This window comes from Chaetomium fimeti (assembly GCF_033439085.1).
Source record: "Chaetomium fimeti strain CBS 168.71 chromosome Unknown B0H64scaffold_1, whole genome shotgun sequence".
NCBI classification, from domain to species: domain Eukaryota; kingdom Fungi; phylum Ascomycota; class Sordariomycetes; order Sordariales; family Chaetomiaceae; genus Chaetomium; species Chaetomium fimeti.
The window spans coordinates 2,305,958-2,326,723 of record NW_026944329.1 but is presented as its reverse complement, the minus strand read 5'-3'; the positions used below and the strand labels follow the sequence as shown (position 1 = coordinate 2,326,723).

The 20,766-nt window shown below is 57.4% G+C and overlaps 5 protein-coding genes across 5 annotated transcripts; 3 read left to right on the top strand and 2 right to left on the bottom strand.

The window, feature by feature from the left end:
* The first annotated feature begins 548 nt into the window (after positions 1 to 548).
* B0H64DRAFT_470609 (uncharacterized protein) lies at positions 549 to 5,780 on the top strand. Its single transcript, XM_062807837.1, has 6 exons — positions 549 to 1,449; positions 1,517 to 1,617; positions 1,671 to 2,244; positions 2,401 to 3,681; positions 3,737 to 5,008; positions 5,066 to 5,780. The coding sequence occupies exons 1-6, from the start codon at positions 775 to 777 to the stop codon at positions 5,621 to 5,623; spliced, it is 4,461 nt and encodes a 1,486-aa protein (XP_062664037.1). The 5' UTR covers positions 549 to 774; the 3' UTR covers positions 5,624 to 5,780.
* Positions 5,781 to 6,197: 417 nt separating this feature from the next.
* On the top strand, positions 6,198 to 7,549 carry B0H64DRAFT_17600 (uncharacterized protein). The gene is made up of 3 exons (XM_062798850.1): positions 6,198 to 6,737; positions 6,805 to 6,921; positions 6,989 to 7,549. Exons 1-3 carry the CDS (start codon positions 6,671 to 6,673, stop codon positions 7,444 to 7,446), a joined length of 642 nt encoding a protein of 213 aa, XP_062664036.1. The 5' UTR covers positions 6,198 to 6,670; the 3' UTR covers positions 7,447 to 7,549.
* Positions 7,550 to 9,782, bottom strand: B0H64DRAFT_17580 (chromate transporter-domain-containing protein). Its single transcript, XM_062798845.1, has 4 exons — positions 9,277 to 9,782; positions 9,153 to 9,200; positions 8,962 to 9,083; positions 7,550 to 8,907 (listed from the first exon to the last, which is right to left on the bottom strand). Exons 1-4 carry the CDS (start codon positions 9,424 to 9,426, stop codon positions 7,653 to 7,655), a joined length of 1,575 nt encoding a protein of 524 aa, XP_062664035.1. The 5' UTR covers positions 9,427 to 9,782; the 3' UTR covers positions 7,550 to 7,652.
* A 1,338-nt stretch (positions 9,783 to 11,120) lies between these two features.
* On the bottom strand, positions 11,121 to 14,126 carry B0H64DRAFT_414431 (uncharacterized protein; the record flags this gene model as incomplete). Its single annotated transcript, XM_062805032.1, has 7 exons — positions 11,121 to 11,421; positions 11,503 to 11,951; positions 12,020 to 12,573; positions 12,623 to 12,904; positions 12,959 to 13,846; positions 13,912 to 13,956; positions 14,018 to 14,126. The coding sequence occupies 7 exons, from the start codon at positions 14,124 to 14,126 to the stop codon at positions 11,121 to 11,123; spliced, it is 2,628 nt and encodes an 875-aa protein (XP_062664034.1).
* A 3,660-nt stretch (positions 14,127 to 17,786) lies between these two features.
* On the top strand, positions 17,787 to 18,932 carry B0H64DRAFT_17372 (uncharacterized protein). The gene is made up of 2 exons (XM_062798813.1): positions 17,787 to 18,317; positions 18,414 to 18,932. Exons 1-2 carry the CDS (start codon positions 18,104 to 18,106, stop codon positions 18,788 to 18,790), a joined length of 591 nt encoding a protein of 196 aa, XP_062664033.1. The 5' UTR covers positions 17,787 to 18,103; the 3' UTR covers positions 18,791 to 18,932.
* Positions 18,933 to 20,766: the final 1,834 nt, after the last annotated feature.

Below are 20,766 nucleotides of genomic sequence, written 5' to 3'. Positions count from 1 at the left end.
TTATTTCCTTTTCCTCTCTGTCTCTCTCGGTTTTTTGTCCGCCCTCTTATTTCTTCTTCGCATAACTGGTTAGCGGCCCAAGCAGGAATCCCGCACGTGAGAAACAATAACTGGCTAAGATGTTATGTGGTTGTTGAGCGGATGACGACACAACCAGAGGTGCGTGCGGGTGCTTGGAGACGAGGTGACTTCGGTGACGAGGCAAACAACAACCTCGAGAGCCTTCACCGAGTCGTGCAGTTTGATTGGCTTGTACAGATTGGGGATGGGATGAAGCAATCGCAAGGCGGGCTGAGAAACGCAATGCTACCCGAGGTTCTGCCGCTTATCGATTGTTATCAGTGCGCGACAAGGGGAAAGAGATCTGCGGGCCCTGTGCTCAGCGTCAGAACGGGCTCTTTAATCGAGCACACACACGCCCCAATTCTGCGATACCCTTTTCTCCCAAGCAGCGCGTAGTATCTGTTGTCTCGACGACCTGACAATTCCTTTTTTGAACCTACCTCGAACCCTCGACCCGCTCTGCCCGGAAAACAAGCAGAGAATTTATATGGGAATACCAGCTGCAGCTGTAAGCACAAGCTCCCCTTTCCCGGTCGGCATTTGGCCCCCCGTCTCTGCCTCCTGAGCCGGAGCCCACCCGCCAACCGCAGACACCGCGAGCCCACCCCGCCGGCGCCCTTGTCCTTTCCCACAAAGCGCTATACCGCCGTGCCTCGGTCTATTACATGACGATACTAAGTCTGTTATAGAGGCTTCGAGCAGCCAGACATTATGAATAGCCAGCCGCTCCACCCCGGTAGCGGCTTCGACCGCGACCGTGACCTCGACGAGCAACGTCATCGCACCCACCATCAGGACGACCTCGCCAGACGCGAACGAGAGCGCGAACGCGAACGGGATCGCGATCGCGAGAGAGAGGAAGCTGAGCGCCAGCATCGCGAGCCGTATCCGCCCGCCACCGCTTCTGGGGCTCCCCACCACAGCACTGCTGGTTCGTTACCTATCCATCAGCCTGTCGCATCTAGGATTTCCAATTCGATCACTGGCCCCGGTGGCCTCCTCGCAAATCACGGAAGCTCCGCGCCATCGCTACCCATCAGTGGTCCGTCCGCGCCCGCGCCCGGCTTCGGTGGGTCGCTGCACAGTGAAGCCGGCCGGCCTCAACAACAAGGCGCCCCGGCAGCCGCAGGGGGCGCTCAACACCAGATCTTCGCGCCGATGGCGCATGCGCCAGGCGGCCCCAACGGTTCGACCAACTCCCTTGGCGGACCAGGCGGGCCCGGTGCCATATTTGGGGGCCCGCTTCAGCAGGAGAATGGCCGGGGGATGCCGCAGGACGGCGCTAGGGCCATGCAGCAATTGCCGTTCGGCTCCAGCATGGGTCCCGGACAGGCCGCCCCATCAGGACCCGGCGGAATGCCCCAAGGGCAGCAGCCGATACTCAACGTAGGTTGCATGCGGCTAACAAAAGTCGGCCCTGTGATGGGATTGTCGCTAACCCGCTGCCTTCTAGGATGCGCTGAGTTATCTCGACCAAGTCAAAGTCCAGTTCCACGAACAACCGGACGTTTACAACAGGTTCCTCGATATCATGAAAGACTTCAAGAGCCAAACGTATGTACTAACCGTCGGTTTTGCATTCTCACGGCCCGCTAACCCCAAACTAGTATCGACACACCTGGTGTGATCAGCAGGGTTTCTGAACTCTTCGCCGGGCATCCTAACTTGATCCAAGGTTTCAACACCTTTCTGCCCCCTGGTTATCGCATAGAATGCGGCTTGGAAAACAATCCGAACAGCATCCGCGTCACGACACCCTCAGGCTCCACGATCCACTCGATCGGCGCGGGACGGGCGACCCAACACGAAATCGCACAGCCAGCGGGAGGGCCACCGCAAGGGTTCTTGAACACAAGGACGGGGTGGCAGCCGCCCTTGTCGCATGGTGCAGAGAGTCCAGAAGCAACATTCAGCGCACCAGCGCAGAACGGCCCTTCCGGCTTCCCCGGGTCGAACCAGGGTGCTCCGTTTGACGGCGCCAGCCCGGTTCAGCAGAGGTCGGTGCCCGCTACCCAAAACGGCACTCCTCTGAACCACGCTCCCGTTCCGCGAACCGCACAGACGCCCACGCCTACCGCCGGCCCGCCCAGTGCAAACGGGAGCACTGCCCAGCAAGCCAGTTTGGAGAAGCGCGGTCCTGTCGAGTTTAACCACGCCATCAGCTATGTCAACAAGATAAAGGTAAAACAGCCCCTCTCCTTTTGTTTTGCTTTTTTTGTTGTTTGCATTCAAAAGGCAGGCTTCTATCCGAAGCCTTTGGGAGGGGATTAATGGGTCAGACAGATTCTGGTGGAGACTTTTTCCATCGACTTGACACAGCTGCTAACCGCGACCCAGAATCGTTTCCAGGATAAACCCGAAATATACAAGCAGTTCCTGGAAATTCTCCAGACCTACCAACGCGAACAAAAGCCGATCCAGGACGTCTACTCGCAGGTGACGAGCCTTTTCCACACGGCCCCCGACCTCCTCGAAGACTTCAAACAATTTCTCCCCGAATCTGCCGCGCAAGCCCGATCGGCTGGCCAACGTGCCGAGGAGAGCATGGCAATACCGGTGTCTACACCGACGCCGCAACCGGGGCATGCCGCACGCGACGGGCCCAAGATGCCCCCGGTTGGCAATTTTGCGCCACCGGCAAGCGCCAGCAAAGAGAACAAAAAACGTCGACCCGAAAAGGCAGTTCCGGGTGGGCCCCCGGCTTCCGAGCAGACTCAAATGTCGGGCATGCGTGGTACACTCCCTCCGGCCGCGGCGAATAAGCGGGCGAAGCTATCCCACAAGCCCAACGCTGCCGAAACCGCCTTCATCGAGCCAACACTGACGCCGGTCCTGCCCGAGCCGCTGGCGCCCACGCCCCTCGCAACGTCGATTCAGGACGACCTGGCCTTCTTCGAGAAGGTGAAGAAGCACATCGGCAACCGGACGGCGACGACAGAATTTCTCAAGCTCCTGAACCTTTGGAACCAAGGCCTGATTACCACGGACGTCTTGATTTTCAAAGCCAACCAATTCATGGGCGGCAATCCCGAGCTCCTCGGCACCCTGAAGGGCATGCTCATCCAAGGTACCATGGACGAGGCCATAGAAAACCGCCCGGACCCGCCCACGGGCCGGGTTTCCCTCAGCAACTGTCGTGGGTTCGGCCCCAGCTACCGGTTGTTGCCAAAGCGGGAGCGCCTAAAGCCCTGCTCCGGCCGTGACGAGCTCTGCCAGTCGGTTCTCAATGACGAATGGGCGTCGCACCCGACTTGGGCCTCGGAAGATTCCGGCTTCGTCGCCCATCGCAAGAATGGCTACGAGGAAAGCCTCCACCGGATCGAGGAGGAGCGACACGATTACGATTTCTTCATCGAAGCGAACCAGAAATGCATACAGCTCCTGGAGCCGATCGCACAACAAATGCTATCGCTACCTGCCTCGGAGAGGCCCAACTTCAAGATGCCGGCCGGTCTTGGCGGGCAGAGCACGTCGATCTACAAGAGAGTTCTCAAAAAGATCTACGGCGCCGAGAAGGGCTGTGAGGTGGCCAACGACATGTTCAAGCACCCTTTTACGGTCGTCCCCGTCGTCATGGCGCGTTTGAAGCAGAAGGATGAGGAATGGCGGTTTACTCAGGTAAGACCCGACGCCTGCATCGTCTATGAATGTTTACTGACCACGGGTGCTGTAGCGGGAATGGGAGAAGGTCTGGCAGAGCCAAACCGAAGTGATGCACCTTAAGAGCCTGGATCACATGGGGATCCAGGTCAAGACCAATGACAAGCGCAGCCTGTCGGCGAAGCACCTCGTCGATATGATCAAGACGAAGCACGAAGAGCAGCGCCGTATCCGGGTCGCCAAGGGCAAGACTCCTCGCTACCAGTTCTCACATCAGTTTTCGGACGAGGAGCTCGTCTTGGATTTGCTCCGCTTCATGGTCATCTTTGCCAACGTTGGTGGCCAGCACAACGCGCAGGAGCGGAGGCGCATCCTGGAGTTCTTCGAGTCGTTCATCCCCCAGTTCTTCGATCTTGCCGAGGACAAAGTGTCGGAAAAGCTAGCCGACATTGACCAGGACTCGGCCGAAGAGGACGAGGATGACACGGCCCCTACGGAGCTCACCAATGGCCGTAGCCGCCGCAATGGCAAAAAGTCGGATCTCCTCCGCGGCGTTCTGGATCCGAGCCGCAACGGCAGCCGCAGCCGTGGCCAGAAGGAGGACAGCGCGGCATCCGGCAGCAAGGAGACCACGCCTGACGTGGGATCCGCGGAGGAAGAGATGCCGGACGCGCCGGAGGACTCGTCGGTACCGGAAGTATCGAACGGACGCTGGTTACCCACGGTTCCCGGCCCTATCATCGTCGAGAAGGGCAAGGGCGGCAGAGGATCCGAGCTCGTCGACGTGGATGGCGAGCTCAAGGCGGACGCGCCGTTCCCGCGGGCGTGGTACAATTTCTACTGCAACCAGAACATCTACGTCTTCTTCACCGTCTTCCAGACGCTGTTCAAACGGCTCGAAAATGTCAAGCTGAGCAAGGATAGCGTGATGGAGGAGATCAAGCGCGAAAACGCCGAGAAGCCGGCCAAGACGTTGGGCCTCGTCCACGAGGGTCTGCACTACTTCGACAGCGAGGATCCCGCGGCCTTCTGGCCGAAGACGAGGGACCTGATTGAGGACTTCATCACGGGCGAAATCGATGAGAACCGGTTCCAGGACGTGCTGCGGCATTACTACCTTAGGAAGGGATGGAAGCTCTACACGATCCAGGAACTGCTCAAGACGCTGTGCCGGCTCGCGCTGAGCTGCAACAACCCTGATACCAAGGGCGAGAAGACCAAGGAGCTTGTGAAGGCGTATCTGGACAGCCGCCAGCAGACCGAGACGAGCTTCCAAAACGAGATCAGCGCACGCAAGTTTGCTGAGAAGTGCATCAAGGATGGCGAGATGTTTGTAATTGCTTGGGTATGTATTCATTCCCTTGACTTGAGATTTGAGATAGAAGCTAACCCCCTACTTTAGTACCCCGCCAAGAAGGAATCGACAGTCCGGTGGTTGCAGAAGGACGAGACGACATTCTACATGGACGAGATGGAGCGGGTTCAACAGTGGCAGTACTACATCTCGTCGTACATGCGCGTCGAGCACACCGAGGGCGTTGTTCGGTCGCGCCTGCAGAAAGTGCTCCTGGAGCGCAACCTGCCGTCGGACGCCTTCAGAGACTCGCCCGATGATGACTACATGAACAAGCCGCTGGCCATCCACGAAGGTTTGGTAGTTAGAATCTGCCTGAACTCGTCCAAGATGGTCTTCGAGAAGGGCACGGACGACTCCTTCGCCTACACGGACGGCCGGCGCGCCACGGCTGACGAGGCGCGCGAGTCCAAGGACAAGGAATTGTTCCGGCGGGAAGTCCTCGGCGAGAAGCTCAAGGAGAAGATGGTGACGAATAATGCGTGGATGAAGGGGCTGAGCCACGAGGACGTGCAGAAGGCCAACAACGACTTCCAGAAGTGGAAAGAGACGGAGATGCCGGCGACGGAGCCGGAGGACGCGGCCGATGTTACCATGGAGGGATAAGTCGCTGGTGGTGGTAGTGGCTTTGGGGGGAGGTCTAATAACTGGCTGGGTTCGGGTGCACCGGCGCAAACGGTACTAGGGCGTAGGCGCGGGTGGGTTGACATGGGCAAACGGGTGGGAAGAACGAACGCACAGGGAGATGGTCTCGGGGGGGGGCACTGTTTCTTTCTCATTGGTTTCCCGCGGTCTTGGATTCGTTGGGTTTCTGTTCGTGGGGGGTTCTGGTCGTGTATTATCCATCCCCGTTCGATCACGTTGCTTCGCATTCTTTCTTCACTCAGCTCAGAACACAGTTTTTGGTACTTTGTTTGCTTTTGTTGGGTTTTGCCCGACGGAAAATAGCCTATTCCGGTTTCATACTTGCTAGATCTTGAGACTCGAATTGACTACAAGTTTAGTCTCGGACGCTGCTCTTGGTGGTTGACTGTTCACGAAGCATTTCTCTTCTGATTTGTAGTGAGGGAGGTCCCTCCAATAGTTAGAACAGGGGTTGTAACTCCGAGCACTGCCCTGGCAAGCAGCTTGGGAAGCTCGGACCCACACCGTTGAGTTAACGGCCTCTTCTCCACTATCACTCACGTTAACTCGCTCCGTTGGCAATGAATCGCAGACAACCAACTCCATGAAATGGTAGATCAACACAACTCATCATGAAGACCCAGCTGAGGCCAATAGGCCCCATTCTAGGGCTCTCTGGCACTGGTTCACGCAACGGGATACAAAGCGGGTTCGTTTGGTTGCAGCAGATTTCGAAATGGCCACAAACGAACAGGAGGACATTTAATTCGGTCGCCTACCCAACATTGCCGTTTAAAGCGGCTTTGCCCGTTTGGTCATCATCTCGCCTTCAATCGGGGGGGTTTAATAGGCAACTTGCCAGTCGGCGGGTGGAGAGGTCGGCTTTCTCGACGAGCGTTGTCCGGAGGGCGGAAGCAGGGGAAACCAGAGGACCTGGCACGGCAGAGAACGGCGCAGGGGTGACGGCGCCCGCTGGGGGTAAAGTTGGTGAGAGCAGCAATGTCATTTAGGTTGGGAGGATGAGAGCTGATGATATGGTTGCTTGACGTAACAGTATATCCCGAGCGGCTGATCATCTATCACGCCGGCACAGCAAGTCAGTATACCTTGTCCAACCTCTTCTCGCTCGTTCTATCTACATAGCCAGCTGACCCATACCCCAGGAACCACCTTCATCGCCTGCCTCAAAGTAACAACCCTCTTCGTCTTCGGTTTCTTCGACATGATCATGACGCCCGCCTACATCACGGCAGGCCAACCCCTTCTCAACACCGCAGGCGGTACGGCCCCCTCCCCTTCCTGCACGCCACCATCCTTATGTACATAGTACTAACGCGGACATCTCAGTCGCCCTCTGCGGCCTCATCCCGGCAGCCTACGTGGCCTGGAGCACGACCCCCTTCGTAGCGGCCGTGCACCTGCACCTGCCGCCCTACGCGCGGTGGTCGCGCGCCATCCTGGAGCGGTTCGCGCGCACGGCGCCGCCCAACACGCGGCTGGACGTGACGACCATGAGCCTGATCGGCAAGCCGCGCGTCAGCTCCATGGTGCTGTCGGACCTGCGCCCGGCGCCCCCGGCCAGCGCCCGCGCCCGCCTCGGCACCGTCAACTTCGTCCGCGACACCGCGCTGGCGGACGCCCAGCGCAAGTGGTGGCGTTTTCGGGCCGTGGCCAACTTCAACGTGCAGGAGGGTGTGGAGGACACGGTGAAGACCGGGTGGGTGTGGAGGGATGTTAGGGAGGGGATCGTGAAGAGGGCGGCGGCGGGCGGTGACCAGGGCAATGTGGGAGGGGGGAAGAAGTAGCGAGGACGTCTCCAACCTGTTTGTTTCTATATCGATGGAAGTGGTTAAGGAGATCGAATTTGTATGTTCACTGTATTTGTAACATGACTAAAAGCTGCCCGGCAACTAGCTACCTACCTATCCAGGCCAAACTCACTCGAAATAACTACTAGAAGTCAAACACCAAACAGAATCTTACACCCCCCAACCTCAACCCCCCTAAATAATTACCCAACAACACCATACCTCACCAACCCCAGCGCAGCCCCCAGCACACACGCCACAGGCGGGCTGACCCCAAACCAGCACCCGCCCACATAACTCGACGCCGTCACCACCACCCACCACGGATCGTCAGCCAGACTGGTCCCCCTCTCAAACGCCTCATCAATCCACCCAATCTGCCACAACCGATACACCGCCGTATAAATCAGCCCCACGGCCGCGGCATTCACCCCCCTCAGCGCGCTCCTCACCCACCGCCACCCACGAATGGCGCCCCAAACCCCGACCGTCCCATGCACCGTCACCAACCCGGGCACATAAATCCCCACATACCCCAGCACCGCCCCGAGCGCGGGCGAGTACCCCCTCCCGGCAGCCGTCAACGCACCCAGATACACAGCAAAATTGAAGTTCGGCCCGGGAAACCCCTGGATCAGGGCGAGGCCGATGAGGAAGTCGCGGGGCGAGACCCAGCCCTCGGCGACGACGTATTCGCGGAGCAGGGGGATGACGACGGGCCCGCCGCCGAAGATGATGGTGCCCGCGAGGTAGAGGTTGGAGAAGAGGCGGTAGAGGAGCGGGTTGGAGGGGATGACGCCGCGCGTCACCATGACGGCGACGAAGGAGGCGAGGAAGAGGAGGATTATGAGGAGGCCGGTTTTCCAGGTTTGGGTTGTTGTTGTGGGTGTGTCGGGGGTGGTTTGTTGGTGGAGGTCGTGGGAGGGGGGGACGGTGCGGACGTTGTCGTCGTCGTCTGCCTCCTCGTTGTTGCCGTCTTGGTTGGCGGTGCTGGGGGTTGGGAGGCGTTGGCGGGCGGACTTGGTGGATGCTGCGCGGGAGGAGGGGGCTGGTTGCTGGAGCTCGACCTCGTCGCCCTGTGATGGGGAGGCTTCGGGTTCTGGCTCCCGCTCCTTCTTGCGGCCCATGGCTTTTCGGGGCAGGGCGGCCACCCACTTGACGGGGCCGTGGAGCCAGCGGAAGTCGTGGATCACGGAGATGATGCCGGCGATCAGCATCAGCACGGGGAAGTACCAGAGCGCGTTGTACAAGAGCCCCGCGGCAGCTCCAAGGAAAACCAGCAGCCGGGTAAGCTTGTCGGTGATGGCCTTCTGTGCCAGCTGGACCGCGGCGAGCGCGATGATGCCGACGGTGGCGGCGTTCAGGCCCGAGAGTAATGCATATACGGGGCGTGGCAGCGTCTCGCCGACGTTGGAGATACCGATGGCGAGGCCGAACATTCCCAGCGCAGCGGGCAGACTGTCCGTATGTCAGTCATCGGCGGTGGATGCAAAAAGTTTAGAGAAAACACACCTCCAAATAAGGAAGCCCAACACGGCAGGCAAAAACCCGTCGTGGATCAGGTTAATGCAATACAGCATCTTCGTGCTGCCCGGCCCAGAGAAGGCCTGGCACACACTGAATAACTCTTGATACTAGCATCTGGTCAGCCGGGCTCCCGCCATTTCCTTTCGTGTAAGTCATCATCAGGAAGGCGAACTCACCACCTCCTCGTCGATCCAATGCAGCTTGGTAACATACTTGTCATGGAACTGCAGACTGTCAGCATCGCTCGACCACTTCTAAACTCAGGGACACCACGGCAGACGGGGATATTGGGAGACGTACAATCTTGAAATGCACGGGCGGCCCCCCAAACGAAGTAAACCCCAGATACCAGGTCTCTCTGATGGTGTTCCAGAGCCTGGGGCTCAGATCCCATTCCGAGAGCTTGTCCCACGCCCAATTGGCGGGCGACAAGCGGGTTTTGACGCCCATTATCGCCAAGTTGTGAGAACTGTTCCTTGTTGTTGGATGATTTCGGATCCTCTTAAAGGTTCGGATATGTCAAGGGGTAAGTAAGTAAGAAGGAAGAAGGAAGAAAGTCGAGCTCTCGGGCCAAATCGCGTGTTCGCTCGAGTAACTAGTTAGAGAGTGAAACGTCTCAACAAGACAACCAAGGTTGGTTTGTCCTGGAGCCCGAGCTGTGAGACGGATGAAACAGCCGGGGAGTTTTAACAAGTCTTGAAATGCCAGTGACATGCCGACATGGAGGTTAAAATAACCCCTGCGGCCCGTCCATTCATTCACTTTCGGCGAGACAGATGAGGAAAGGCGAGACCCGGGAGGCTTTTTGCGCCAAGGCTCGACTACCGGGCCACAAGTGGCCACTGGCCTCTCCCATGAGCACGCCAGACCACGTGGACTCAGAAACATCGAGATCTCATTTCCACGTTTAGCTACAGATTAGTTACATCGCATCCATACACGGCATCTTCCATCCCCTCAGACCCGACAGTCGGGGATTGACTCCTAAACTAGTTAGTGAGCAGTCCTCGCCAACATGACCGCTAACTTAGAAGCCGGCGACGTCGACGCAACCTTGGAGTTGGCTGATGCTCCCAACCCGGCACCAACACAGTCGGTTGCATTACAGCTCTCCTAAAGTACCGCAGCGCAAGCTTTACTAACAAGATCACCTAGGGTCTTATCATCGGAAGAAGGAGAGTTCCAATGCCTATATCGTGGGTGCGCGAACGTGGCTAGTCGACAGACCGACCTAGATCACCATTACGAGACCGTACACCTCTCCGATAAGCAAAAGAAAAGATTCCTATGCGATTATAAGAGGTGCCCCCGCTATACTATGCCCTTCTTCCGGCAAGACCACTTTCGAGACCATCTCCGGGAATACCACCAGGAAGATCTCCTACGCCGCGGCAGCAAAGGCGACGAGGAGTGGTGGTCGTGCCGTAACCCGCACGTTATGATCAACGCCTGGTGGCGTTGTAGCCGTTGCCTAAGTAGGGTCGGCGTCGACAAGCACGGTTTTATCTGCCCCAAGTGCAAGTTCCTTTGCGAGAAGGAACGGCAGCAGCACAGGATGACGATGACCGCAAGTACCTAGGCGAAATAACGGTGTTTTGAACCTTGTGCTTGGGCTGTGTGTTGATTGATACCCCGCCTCCCTCCTTTTAGCCTCCACTACCCGCTCCAGACCCTATAAATAATCCCACCCCATTGCTACCTAGTAGTAATACATGACGGCGTCTGCCAAAGCGCGGTATTTAACCAGACCACCCACCCACCCATCCATCCGCCTATCCATTCCATCCCACTTACATAACCCCCGAGCTGTCCCTGTAAGAAGCCAGAACGCCGTCCTGCATAGTTATATCCCTTTAAAAACAGTGTGCCGCCTTGTTTTGCTTGATGTCTTCCGGACATCGCCTAGGTATGCCGTTGGTTTTCCAAGCATGTCTTTGTGTGTGTTTGTGACCCGTCCACTCCCCGATGAAACCACTGCAGGAAACCGCCCAATGCAAAGATCCGCTCCCGTCATCAACAACACCACAACCAAGGGGATGGGCGATGTTGAACCCAACAGAGAGTCAGGTCTGTTCCCAAAGCGGCAGAGCTTCGAAAGGCGAAAAAGACCAAAAAAGAAAAAAAAAGAACCCGACTCCGCCACCTCAGTGGCGCTTCCCCGGCAGGTGCGCGTCGTAATCCCACGCCCGCTTGAGCCCGCCCTCGTAGACGCTCGCCACCGACTCCTGCCACATGGCCGGCGTCACAAACGTCTGCGGCGGCGCGGCCGGGTACGGCGGGAGCGGCAGCTGCGATCCTGTGCGGAGCTGCCCCTGGACGGCATGCATCTCCTGCAGGCTCGGCGAGACGCCCCCCGCCGAGCCGACGTTCAGAGACGCCGTCTGCGCCGCCACCGCGGGCGGCGACGGCTGGATCTGGGGCGCGCCGAAGGATGTGTTCCATTGGCTGGCGGTTGGTTAGCAAGCACTTTTTGTTTGTTATACGGTGCGGTGCACGTATCATATTCGGATTTACGATGCTACTTACTCAAAGATGCGCGAGGGGTTCCAGGCGGGTGCCTCGGACAACGGCAACGTCTGCGTGACACCCGACGTCTGAGAACCGCGAACCGAAGGCATCGTGGTTAGCGATTGTACGATGGGCGACGATTCACTCTTGCCGTCCATGGGGCCGACCGAGACGGGCGTCAGGGGGTGGTTGGTGTAACTAACTTGCGAGTGCGACATTTGCGAGTCCAGCGGTCGGCCCGGCGGGCTGGGGTGCGTCGCCGAGTGCGGGCTGCCGTACGGGAACGTCGGCTTCAGGACGAACGGCTTCCTTATGTCGGCTGAGAAGGCCTCCCGGACCGAGTCGATCTGCTTCTGCATGTCGGGCATGGGCCACGCACTCATACATTTCTCCAAAATCCTCATGTGACGCGTGAAGTAGTCTCTGGCCTGCGAGTTCAAGTCCGGATCCGGAGATGTCACCGCAACCTGGGAGCTTGTCAGTCTACGCAAAGATATAAAAAAGAAAAACAGAAATACTGGCTAGGGGAACGTACCAGGTGCAGCACGATGCAACCAAGCACGGCATAGATGGTAAAGTTGATCCCCCTCTGCATGCACTGCAGCCCGTTCAGCCCAAACGAGCCCACCACCGCCTCTTGTAGCCTGCAGAGCATCTTGGCCGCGTCGTACGAGACCACCATGTGCTGCTTCCATTGTCCCCCGGGCGTTGACGGAGTCAGGACCGCCAATGGAGGCCTGTTGAACAGGATTATCGACAGATAGTAGTACGAATGGAGGTTGCCGACAAAAGCCGAAGGTATCCAAGGCGGCGACCCATCTGCCGGGTAACTGAGCGTCAAGTCGGCGGGGAGGCTAGCCAGCCAGGCGTTCAGGGACGGATCGAGTTGTACAAACTCCGGGTTGATGCCCCATTCCTTGCTCTTTTTAAGCCGCCCATAGGTTCTCGCCATCCGGCTAACGGAGCGAACGATCCTGGCAAGGAATGTGAAATTACGCGAGACCTGGTGTTCGGTCTCGTCATTGTTCGGTATCGGCCGCGGGACGTCGAAGCAGACGCTATCTTCCTCGATCTGAAAGTCGGTTCGACCTGGACAGGGGTAAGCGGATGACAATAGCCCCGGGTTCGTCGCACCTACCCTGCGGCGATCCAACCATCATCTCAACCACGAACAGAGTCTGCCAAATACGATCCTTGAGTGCGCACTCCGCCTGACTCCCACCGCATGGCCGGCCGGCCTGGTGGTCCGCAAAGTGCTCGTCCAACCCAAGATCTTTGCCAAGCTGAACGCATTGCACAATGCTCATCCATGACCGGTAGTAGTAGCCCTTCTTCGGCGCTGATTCTCTCGCCTTCAAAAGGATCATCAACGCCTGGAGCGTGCTCAACCGCGGAACGTCCATAAACGAGTCGGCATGACCTGGTACACAACGTCAGTTCCTGAATCAGGTCGCCAGTAATCATGCTATCATACGTGTTGCGAGCGCTAGCCATTGCTGGCCTTGTGCGGGCTCGTCTGCAAGACGGCCTGCGATGGCGAACATGGCCTCGAGAAGCAGCGGAGAGATGGACTCCCGGTTGTTGTGCCATTGGTGGTAAAAGTAGCTCTTGTCCAGGACCGGGACGTAGGGATGAGCATTGACAAAGTAGAGGTCGAGATAGTGGAGGACCGTGTCGTCGTCCGGCATCAGCTCCGGAGGAATCCGGATCTTGGAACCTGGCCCTGCCATTAGGGGCGGCAGGTACGTCTTGTAATCGTCACCATCCTCCACCGCCGGCTCTTCGTCCCTACTCGATTGCATCTTGCTGTTGAGATATGGTGCTGTCCCCGCCTCATTCACTTTCAAGGACCCAAGGAGATTCGCCAAGTCTTGCTGAGCGTACTCGGATTGGAAAGTGTCTTCTGGCGAACCAGGATTAGGCGCATGTTGCATCGGGGGAGTCGGAAACGCAGCAGTCTGCGCCGCGTACTGCTGGTCGACAGCAGCGACGGAGTGGTGAGGCACCGGCGCATACTGGAGGTCGTGTGGCACAGGCTGGGGCTCCCCATACGGAACTGGGTGGTAGAGAGCAGACGTGTCCTGGTAAGAGGTCTGCTGCGGGTAGATGGGCCCTGGTTTGGGCGCATGGGCGAGGAGGTGCTGGTCCTGGATGGGTAGCTGGTGTCGGAAGTTGTCGGAAAGAGGTGAGGCTTCGTATTGGGACTGTGGTGGCTCATACACTTGCGAGTCGGCGCTGTCAAAGCCGTTTGGACGCACACACTGCAGCTTCAGACGGATGCATGCAGAGCAGGGCCATGTATTGGTGGTTGCTGCGTCGCACTTAATTTTCCTCCGGCGGCATCCCTCACACGCTCTCATAACTATGTGCGGATGTCAGCACAGCACAGCGCCTCGAGAAGGAAGAGTCCGGGGCAAGAACCCATACCTTTCAATCGCTTGTGTCGGTTGTGCTCATCGACAAAGACATAATCTAAAACCCGAGTCAGAACCGAGACCAGAGGCTGAGAGGGGGAGCTCGGCGCCATGCATACTCTTCTGAGTTTCACGTGGCTGTTGCTGGTAAGCTGGCGGCGTAAAGGAAAAGGAGCCCATCTGTGAGGTCTGGGGGAGCAGCCTGCGGGCTGTCGGATCGTTGGACATGGCGGGAGATGATGTTTGCACGGACGCTTACGGCGGCGCGCTGATAAAAAGATGGATGCGGGCGATGGCTTGACATTCAGGACGTCAGCCCAAGTTCAACCAAACTGGCGTCGCTATTGTACAGTTTGAGGGCGTCTCTGTTGTCCTCAAGACGAGGTGGTCGGCGCGCGGCAACGAAACGCTGTCGTCGGGCGATGCGGTAACAAGCGCGGACTCAGCCAGTGGAACGGCGCGGACGTGCAGCAGGTTTAAGCAATGCGCGTCCAGGCTGGAACCTCCCGGCCAGCGAGAGTCGAGCTAACGGAGGGTGTGCCTGACGGTGGCCCAGGGGCTGCTCAGAAACGAAGGGTAACCCTGTTCCAGGCGACTGCGCAACTGTCTGATAAACAGAATCAGGCCAGGGCCCGCTTCGAACCAACAACTGTGAGCGCGGTCGAGGGAGTTCCCTAAACACCGCGGGAGTAAAGACAATTCGGGAGAGATGTGCAGGGAAGTCGCCGAGAAACCGGCCGGGAGGCGACTCCAGTGGAAAGAAAGCGACGGCGTTGAATGAAGAAGGGATCGAGAAGGACCTCGAATCCGAACCCCTGGAGCCAGCTGATATCTGGAGCTTTCAGGTTGGTATACGGTACGTATAGCGTGGATACGCAATACCTCTCGAAGGAAAGATACAACAATGTCCGGTGTATGTATGTATACTATATGGGTGTCGGGTGGACGGAGATGGCCGCGCAAGGCTACCTGGGCTGTTGGCGTATCTGCATTGACGCCATCTCAGGAGCATGAAGGGACGTGCCGCGGCGATGGATGGCAAGGAGGCCCAAGATGTGGTCATTTCCAGGGGCGCTGGATGGTGGGGTGAGCCTTGCTTGGAAGCGGATCAAGACGATGCGCTAAATTGAGGAGGCTGCCAGTGGGCCAGCGTCCAAGACAGGGGGGGCGATGGGCAAAGCAGGACCGCGCGGAGTGGCCCGGAGGTGGGGGGCGGTAGGATCAAGGAGCCGCCTGTCCGCCCACCTCCCGACTTCTCTCCACGACGACGAACAGGGGGGGTTCCCCTATGACCCCTGCACCGCTTCACAAACCACCAACGCGGGCCGATATCATGTCGACCCTTCGACCCAAGGTTGTGATGCTATTCTTGCCGCTCACTCTGATTCACGTAGTGTAGCTCCACTGGTTCGTTGTTTCCTCCAGTCTTTCCGTATCCCCAGTCCCTCCGGTCCAAGAAACGCCGATCCCGATCCCCCGGGCGCTCACGAAGAGTTACTGTGGCAGGGGCACAATCCGGATTCCACATATCCACAGACTTGGCTCGGGATGTCAGGCACTTGGTGCCCCTGCCAAACTGCCGTGGGCTGCGGCCGCAGCTGCAGAAACGGTTTCTGCTGTCCACGGAATATGTCCATTATACTAAGTAACGAATACTTGTGCTGCTGGGGTAGCCGGAGGCAGGGAAGCAGCAGGGACGCTCGCCTTGCACTCCTTGTCAAGCAGGAACCGGGACGCTGCTGGTTCACCATCGTGTCGGTACTGTGCACATGCCTACACAAGAAGTAGCAACGCGGCTGATGCTTTGGTTTGCTCCTGTTTCCCTCGGGGGACGACGGAGAGGCCCAGCCAGGTCAGTGGCTTTTTTTCTTGTTGTTGCCCACGGCGGATGATTGGGTTCTTGAAGACCAAGCTCGCCAGGCTACTTTTGTGGCAGAATGAAACCCGCCGACGCCGCCAGCTTGACTGTGCCTTGAGGGTACAGCTCTTGAACGCCTTGGCATTCGAATGTGTCCGGGCGTGGAACGCTAATGTGGAATTGAAGAACGGATGTGGTGTTCCGACAAATAAGAGATGCAGGAGGCTTCCTGTATCAACAAACCTCGGTACAAGGGGAACCGATCCGCGAGCACTTTGGTCCAGACCGAGCTTCCACCACCCTCACAACGACTCGGTTGCTCAACCGGGATTCACCGCAATGAGGCGTGCCAGGGGGCACGGTGTATCCGCATTCCGGGGAAACCGGGGGCAGCTCCATCGGTGCAGAAAGTCGAACACCAGCTTCAATTCGCTGGTGCCTTTTTACGAGTTGTTCGACAAATGTCCGGAGTGAGTGCCGAACTCAGCTATTGGATGGATTCCGACCAACAGCGAGGGGCGTTTGAGGATACATGAAAAGTGTTTCAGCATCTGCCATGGCGTGCCGGGAAAGGAGTTTCGTCGACGCCTTCCGTTCCGCTCTCAGACTCCAAGCGCGATCCCGCAATTTCGAATGTTTTGATCTCGTAGCCAGCTCGTAAGGGGGGGGGGGGCACGAGGCAGGGAGGGAAGTGTCGCCTCTGGTCCGAGTGGCACGCCGACGGTGGCGTTGCAATAGCCCAACGCAGCACGCGACGCCGAGCCCGCTAGAAGCGGCCCTATGCTGGGGGTTTTGGGGGTGATGAGTCCCGGCTGTTGTTCACCTAATTGTTACCATAACGTGATTGCCAATACCACGCCACGGCCGGGCCCCGTCGGCCCATGTCTATCACATGCCCGAGTCCAGCGAGACACGAAAGAGCGGGGGTGAGCCAATAGTTGCTGTCCGATTCCGAGGGCGAAGATTCCGCATTCACCGCTGATGAATCACCTTGTGGCGTTGGCGCTTCTCGCCATCTCATACCTCAAACAATGCTGTCGAGAGGGGTGTCCGCGTTCAACGAACGACCAGGAGAAAGCAGTTACCGAGCAGGGTGCCGAGAAAGGCCGCAGCTTGGCCGATTTGGGAAGCCCTCGGATGATACGCTCAGGGATCACCCATGGTTTTCCGACCTTCTCCATTCTTTTGGAGGGAAGGGGCCCACAGCCGTGTGCGTCCTTCGGAGAGGAAAACGACGAGAAAGAGCGAGAAAGAGAAGGCCAAGCAAGGTGTTGGTTTTGTTTCTCAAGGTCCGGTTTCCACTTGGCTGAGAGCCATGGAGGTTTGTGCTGGGCGATCCCCAGGGGTCCATGCCGGCCAGCCATGCAAAACATGCCCGAAGGAGAAACAGGACGGAAGCCAGACGCCCCCAGGCCCCTCAGTACCAGAGATCAGAGAGAGAGAGACCCGCCGTGTGGTGTGCGCCATGCCCCGGCAGATGCAGGCACCGGGCTTGCTTTTCCACGATGCGATGAATTTAAGGTTGGAGATCACGGATCTGAGCTCTCTTTTCTGCGGTCAACACAGCATCTCCCAGGCCTATTGTAGAAACAACTCCGAGCGGCGCTGCGTCATTGCCGCCTTAAACGTGGGGATGACTCGAGACCCGGGAACCACGAGTTGCCAAGCAAGGTGCTCTGGTGGTGTTCGTCGTGGCTTCGGCGCAGGGATTGTAGAAGCCCCACGCGGCGTATTCGGGATCTTGCCGACGCCCCATGTCTGAGATGCATTGCATCAAATGTGCGATTTCGCACTCGAAGCCGCGATGATGAAATTTCCGAAGAGATCGGGCGGTGAGAGTGGGCATGTATGTACAGAGGTACCCAGTAACCCGGTTTACTGTGTATGTAGGTACCTAAGGTAGGTAGTTATGTAGGTATGTACAGTGTAAAAAGTTGGTTGAAAGGGAAAAGATCCGAAACTCAAGTTTGTGGGGCGAAAACACCAAGTTGGTTTTGTTTGAAGATCAACCCGGAATGCCTCGGATTGCTTTCAAGCGAGAAAATAGGAAGCTGCAAAGGGCCTGAGACGACGGTGCTGCCAGCGCCGTTGAGGTGCGTTAGTGGGGCGTGGGGTGGGGTGTTGACCCCGCCATGAATCCTCAACGAGCTTTCATTCTCTCAGCTGCCAAATCGATTGCTCAGCAGCGTCAACCAGGAAGAAAGTTGCAATTCATCATCAATAGGCTACCTTCGAGCACAATTTTCTTCCGCTTGCGCCCATCATCCGCATAAGAATACCACGTAACATCGCGTCCCGGCCCGATCCCCACGTTCCGTTCAACGGCGAGACTGTCAAACAACCAAAGATGGAAAGAGATCTCGAAAACGCCAACCCCACCATCCTGAACGTGTCGCAGCTGCCCAGCAGACAGCGTAAGGGCCCTGCGACTAGGCACGGCCCGGATTCAAAGTGCGATAGCATCGTCTTCCCCCAACATCATTGGCCATTTGGCTCAAGTTCGTCATCGGACGAGGGAGATGATGACGGTGAAGACCCGGTGGACGCGCAAGATATCTACGGTAAGTGCCGTCATTCATGAAACCCACCCCTGTCGACGGCTAGGGAAGCACAGTACAGGTGCGCGTGGAGACGAAGAGCTAACTGATGCCTCATAGACCTCATATCCACCATCTCGGACCCTGAGCACCCGCATACGCTCGGCCAGCTGTCCGTTGTGAGGCTCCCGGACATCCACCTGGACCCCTCACCCGCCGTGCTGCCAGACCCAGATTCTCTCATCACGGTCCTGGTTGAGCTCACACCCACCATCAATCACTGCTCCCTCGCAACCGTTATCGGCTTAGCGGTGCGGTGTCGGCTAGAGCAAACCCTGCCACCCAACTACCGAGTGGACGTCAGGATGAAGGTCGGGTCGCATGCCCAAGACGACCAAGTCAACAAGCAGTTGGGTGACAAGGAAAGAGTTGCAGCCGCATTGGAAAACGACACGCTACAACGCATGGTGGATAAAATGCTCGAAACATGTGCATGAGTGGATTGCCAGGAGCCAGGTAGACCGCTACAGAGATTCGCCTGGTCGCATTGAGGGCTTGGGTGGCACCTCGAGGAATCAATCCCTTTGCGTGGCGTCCATGTGCTAGTGTGACCACCAGCAGAATCGTCGAATCCTCTAAAGAAAGCTTGTCGCGACACAGTCAGCCCCGGATGCCCAAGAAGAGCTCGGTCAAGCAAAGTCGCTATGATTGGTGGGACAACTTCGGTCTGAATTCACTTGGTCCGCCTCGCTCCCACCTGGTCGGGACGACTCCAGGGTCCTCATCCTCTAAAGGAACCCTTGCACGGCACAGGACACTGGCACAGAGGACAGAAGAACACCACCTGAAAAACCAAGCCAAGGCCAACTTGTCGAAAGCCTGCATGTGAAATGCGACTTGTCAAGATCGACAGACGCCATGTTGCAGACAAACAATATGCTCGGAATTGACGGAACATCCGAGCTTGTAATTCCGTCCCAGGTCCTTAACGTGCGATATGTTTCAGCTACTTCGTAGTTAGCTGTGTTCCACTTCCCAAAGGTCGAGACTCAACACCCGCTCCACCCCTTCAATTCAAACACTCTTCGACGCTCGCCTTGTTCCGCTCGGGCATTAACTAAGCAAACATTCCTATTTCAGGCGAGACATTTTCTGTTTCCCGTCGTTCGAAGGACCGTGGATCTCGAAGCCTCTCACTTGGGCTCGAAGTTCAATCTATTCAATCTACACCCAGTCGGAATTACAGAGCTTCGCTATCCGCGCTCGACGGGCAATTTAACTGCTGGAAATATTGTGGAAATCAACTTGTTAACTGTGTACTCTATACGCAACAATTAAATCATAAGCTCCCTGCCACCCGGGGTTTTGTCTCTCCGCCGTCGACAGTATTCATGCAGAATCAAGTTTGAAGAGGCTGTCGACTCGATAACTATCCGCTGTTTCTGTTTGTCACCGGCCTGTCAGACATCATGCATGCCCGGTCGGCATCGCTTGCATAGCACCTCGGAGCCGGCCATAACAGGTGATGCTGAGTCGGACCGAGCAATCACTCGAGCACGGAAACGGAGACTGCCGAAAAGAGCTGGGTAGGGAGGAAGATACAATGCTGGGAAGAAGAAAAGACGGGGATTGTTGTTGGTGGGAGGGACTGTGCACTGTGTATGATGTTGGCGAGGAGAAAGGCGGATACGGACTAAGACATCGAACGATCAAAGCAAGCTTTCCACGCCTTCCGAGACCCTGTCCCGGGTGTTTGAGTTGACATCAAATCCATACCTTGGCCCAGACCGTCCATCCATCACATGGCTGTTTTCCATGGAGGAGTTGACAGCAGCATCGGATGCGTCTTGCAAGGATAGGCTGTGGACCGAGCCGCAACGTCCTCCCTTGCATCTGTCAACGGTCGACTAGACGAAATAACCTTTTTGGCATGCCTTGCCGTCCGTCCAGACCCCGCAAGCACTTGCAGGTTGTTTCTTTCATTAGCGCCAACAGCCATTTCTGACACCACCCGACACGGAGAACGACATGTGAAAGCCCAGTCCGGAGCTGCCTCCGGCCGATCGATCCCCACCCTCCTCCTTCTCCCAGTAGGGAACCACCATCCGCGTTGTCTCACATCCCAACCACCGTTGGCTCTCCGCCCGGAGGCACATCCCAAAAGTGCCTCACATGGCAGCATGGCATGGCCTCCACGAGCCTACCTTGTCCAGTTCTGGTGAGACATACATGCCCACATCCGATGAGCGGCGCCACAGCGTTGCAGTGGTGTCGACAAAAGGAAGGGTGGGTGTTGGTCTATGACGTTGGCGGTTGGTGCTCGACATCCATCGCACCTAGAACGAGCAAGGTCCTCCGGGCGAGGCTGCGTTCTTTTTTGTCCTCGCCGGGCTTGTCCTTGTCATCATATCATCTCGGTCCCGAGCGTGGAGGAAGAAGGGAGCTTCCCTAGCCCCAAGACTTGTCAACAGCA

Coding starts and splice junctions, on each gene's coding strand:
- B0H64DRAFT_17580 (XM_062798845.1), bottom strand. CDS start 9,426: ATGGGCGTCAAAACCCGCTTGTCGCCCGCCAATTGGGCGTGGGACAAG. Junction 9,084..9,152: donor ATTGGATCGACGAGGAGGTG/GTGAGTTCGCCT, acceptor ACCAGATGCTAG/TATCAAGAGTTATTCAGTGT. Junction 8,908..8,961: donor TTGGGCTTCCTTATTTGGAG/GTGTGTTTTCTC, acceptor ACATACGGACAG/TCTGCCCGCTGCGCTGGGAA.
- B0H64DRAFT_17372 (XM_062798813.1), top strand. CDS start 18,104: ATGGAAAGAGATCTCGAAAACGCCAACCCCACCATCCTGAACGTGTCG. Junction 18,318..18,413: donor GGACGCGCAAGATATCTACG/GTAAGTGCCGTC, acceptor GATGCCTCATAG/ACCTCATATCCACCATCTCG.
- B0H64DRAFT_17600 (XM_062798850.1), top strand. CDS start 6,671: ATGATATGGTTGCTTGACGTAACAGTATATCCCGAGCGGCTGATCATC. Junction 6,738..6,804: donor CTATCACGCCGGCACAGCAA/GTCAGTATACCT, acceptor CCCATACCCCAG/GAACCACCTTCATCGCCTGC. Junction 6,922..6,988: donor CCTTCTCAACACCGCAGGCG/GTACGGCCCCCT, acceptor CGGACATCTCAG/TCGCCCTCTGCGGCCTCATC.
- B0H64DRAFT_470609 (XM_062807837.1), top strand. CDS start 775: ATGAATAGCCAGCCGCTCCACCCCGGTAGCGGCTTCGACCGCGACCGT. Junction 1,450..1,516: donor GGCAGCAGCCGATACTCAAC/GTAGGTTGCATG, acceptor GCTGCCTTCTAG/GATGCGCTGAGTTATCTCGA. Junction 3,682..3,736: donor AGGAATGGCGGTTTACTCAG/GTAAGACCCGAC, acceptor CGGGTGCTGTAG/CGGGAATGGGAGAAGGTCTG.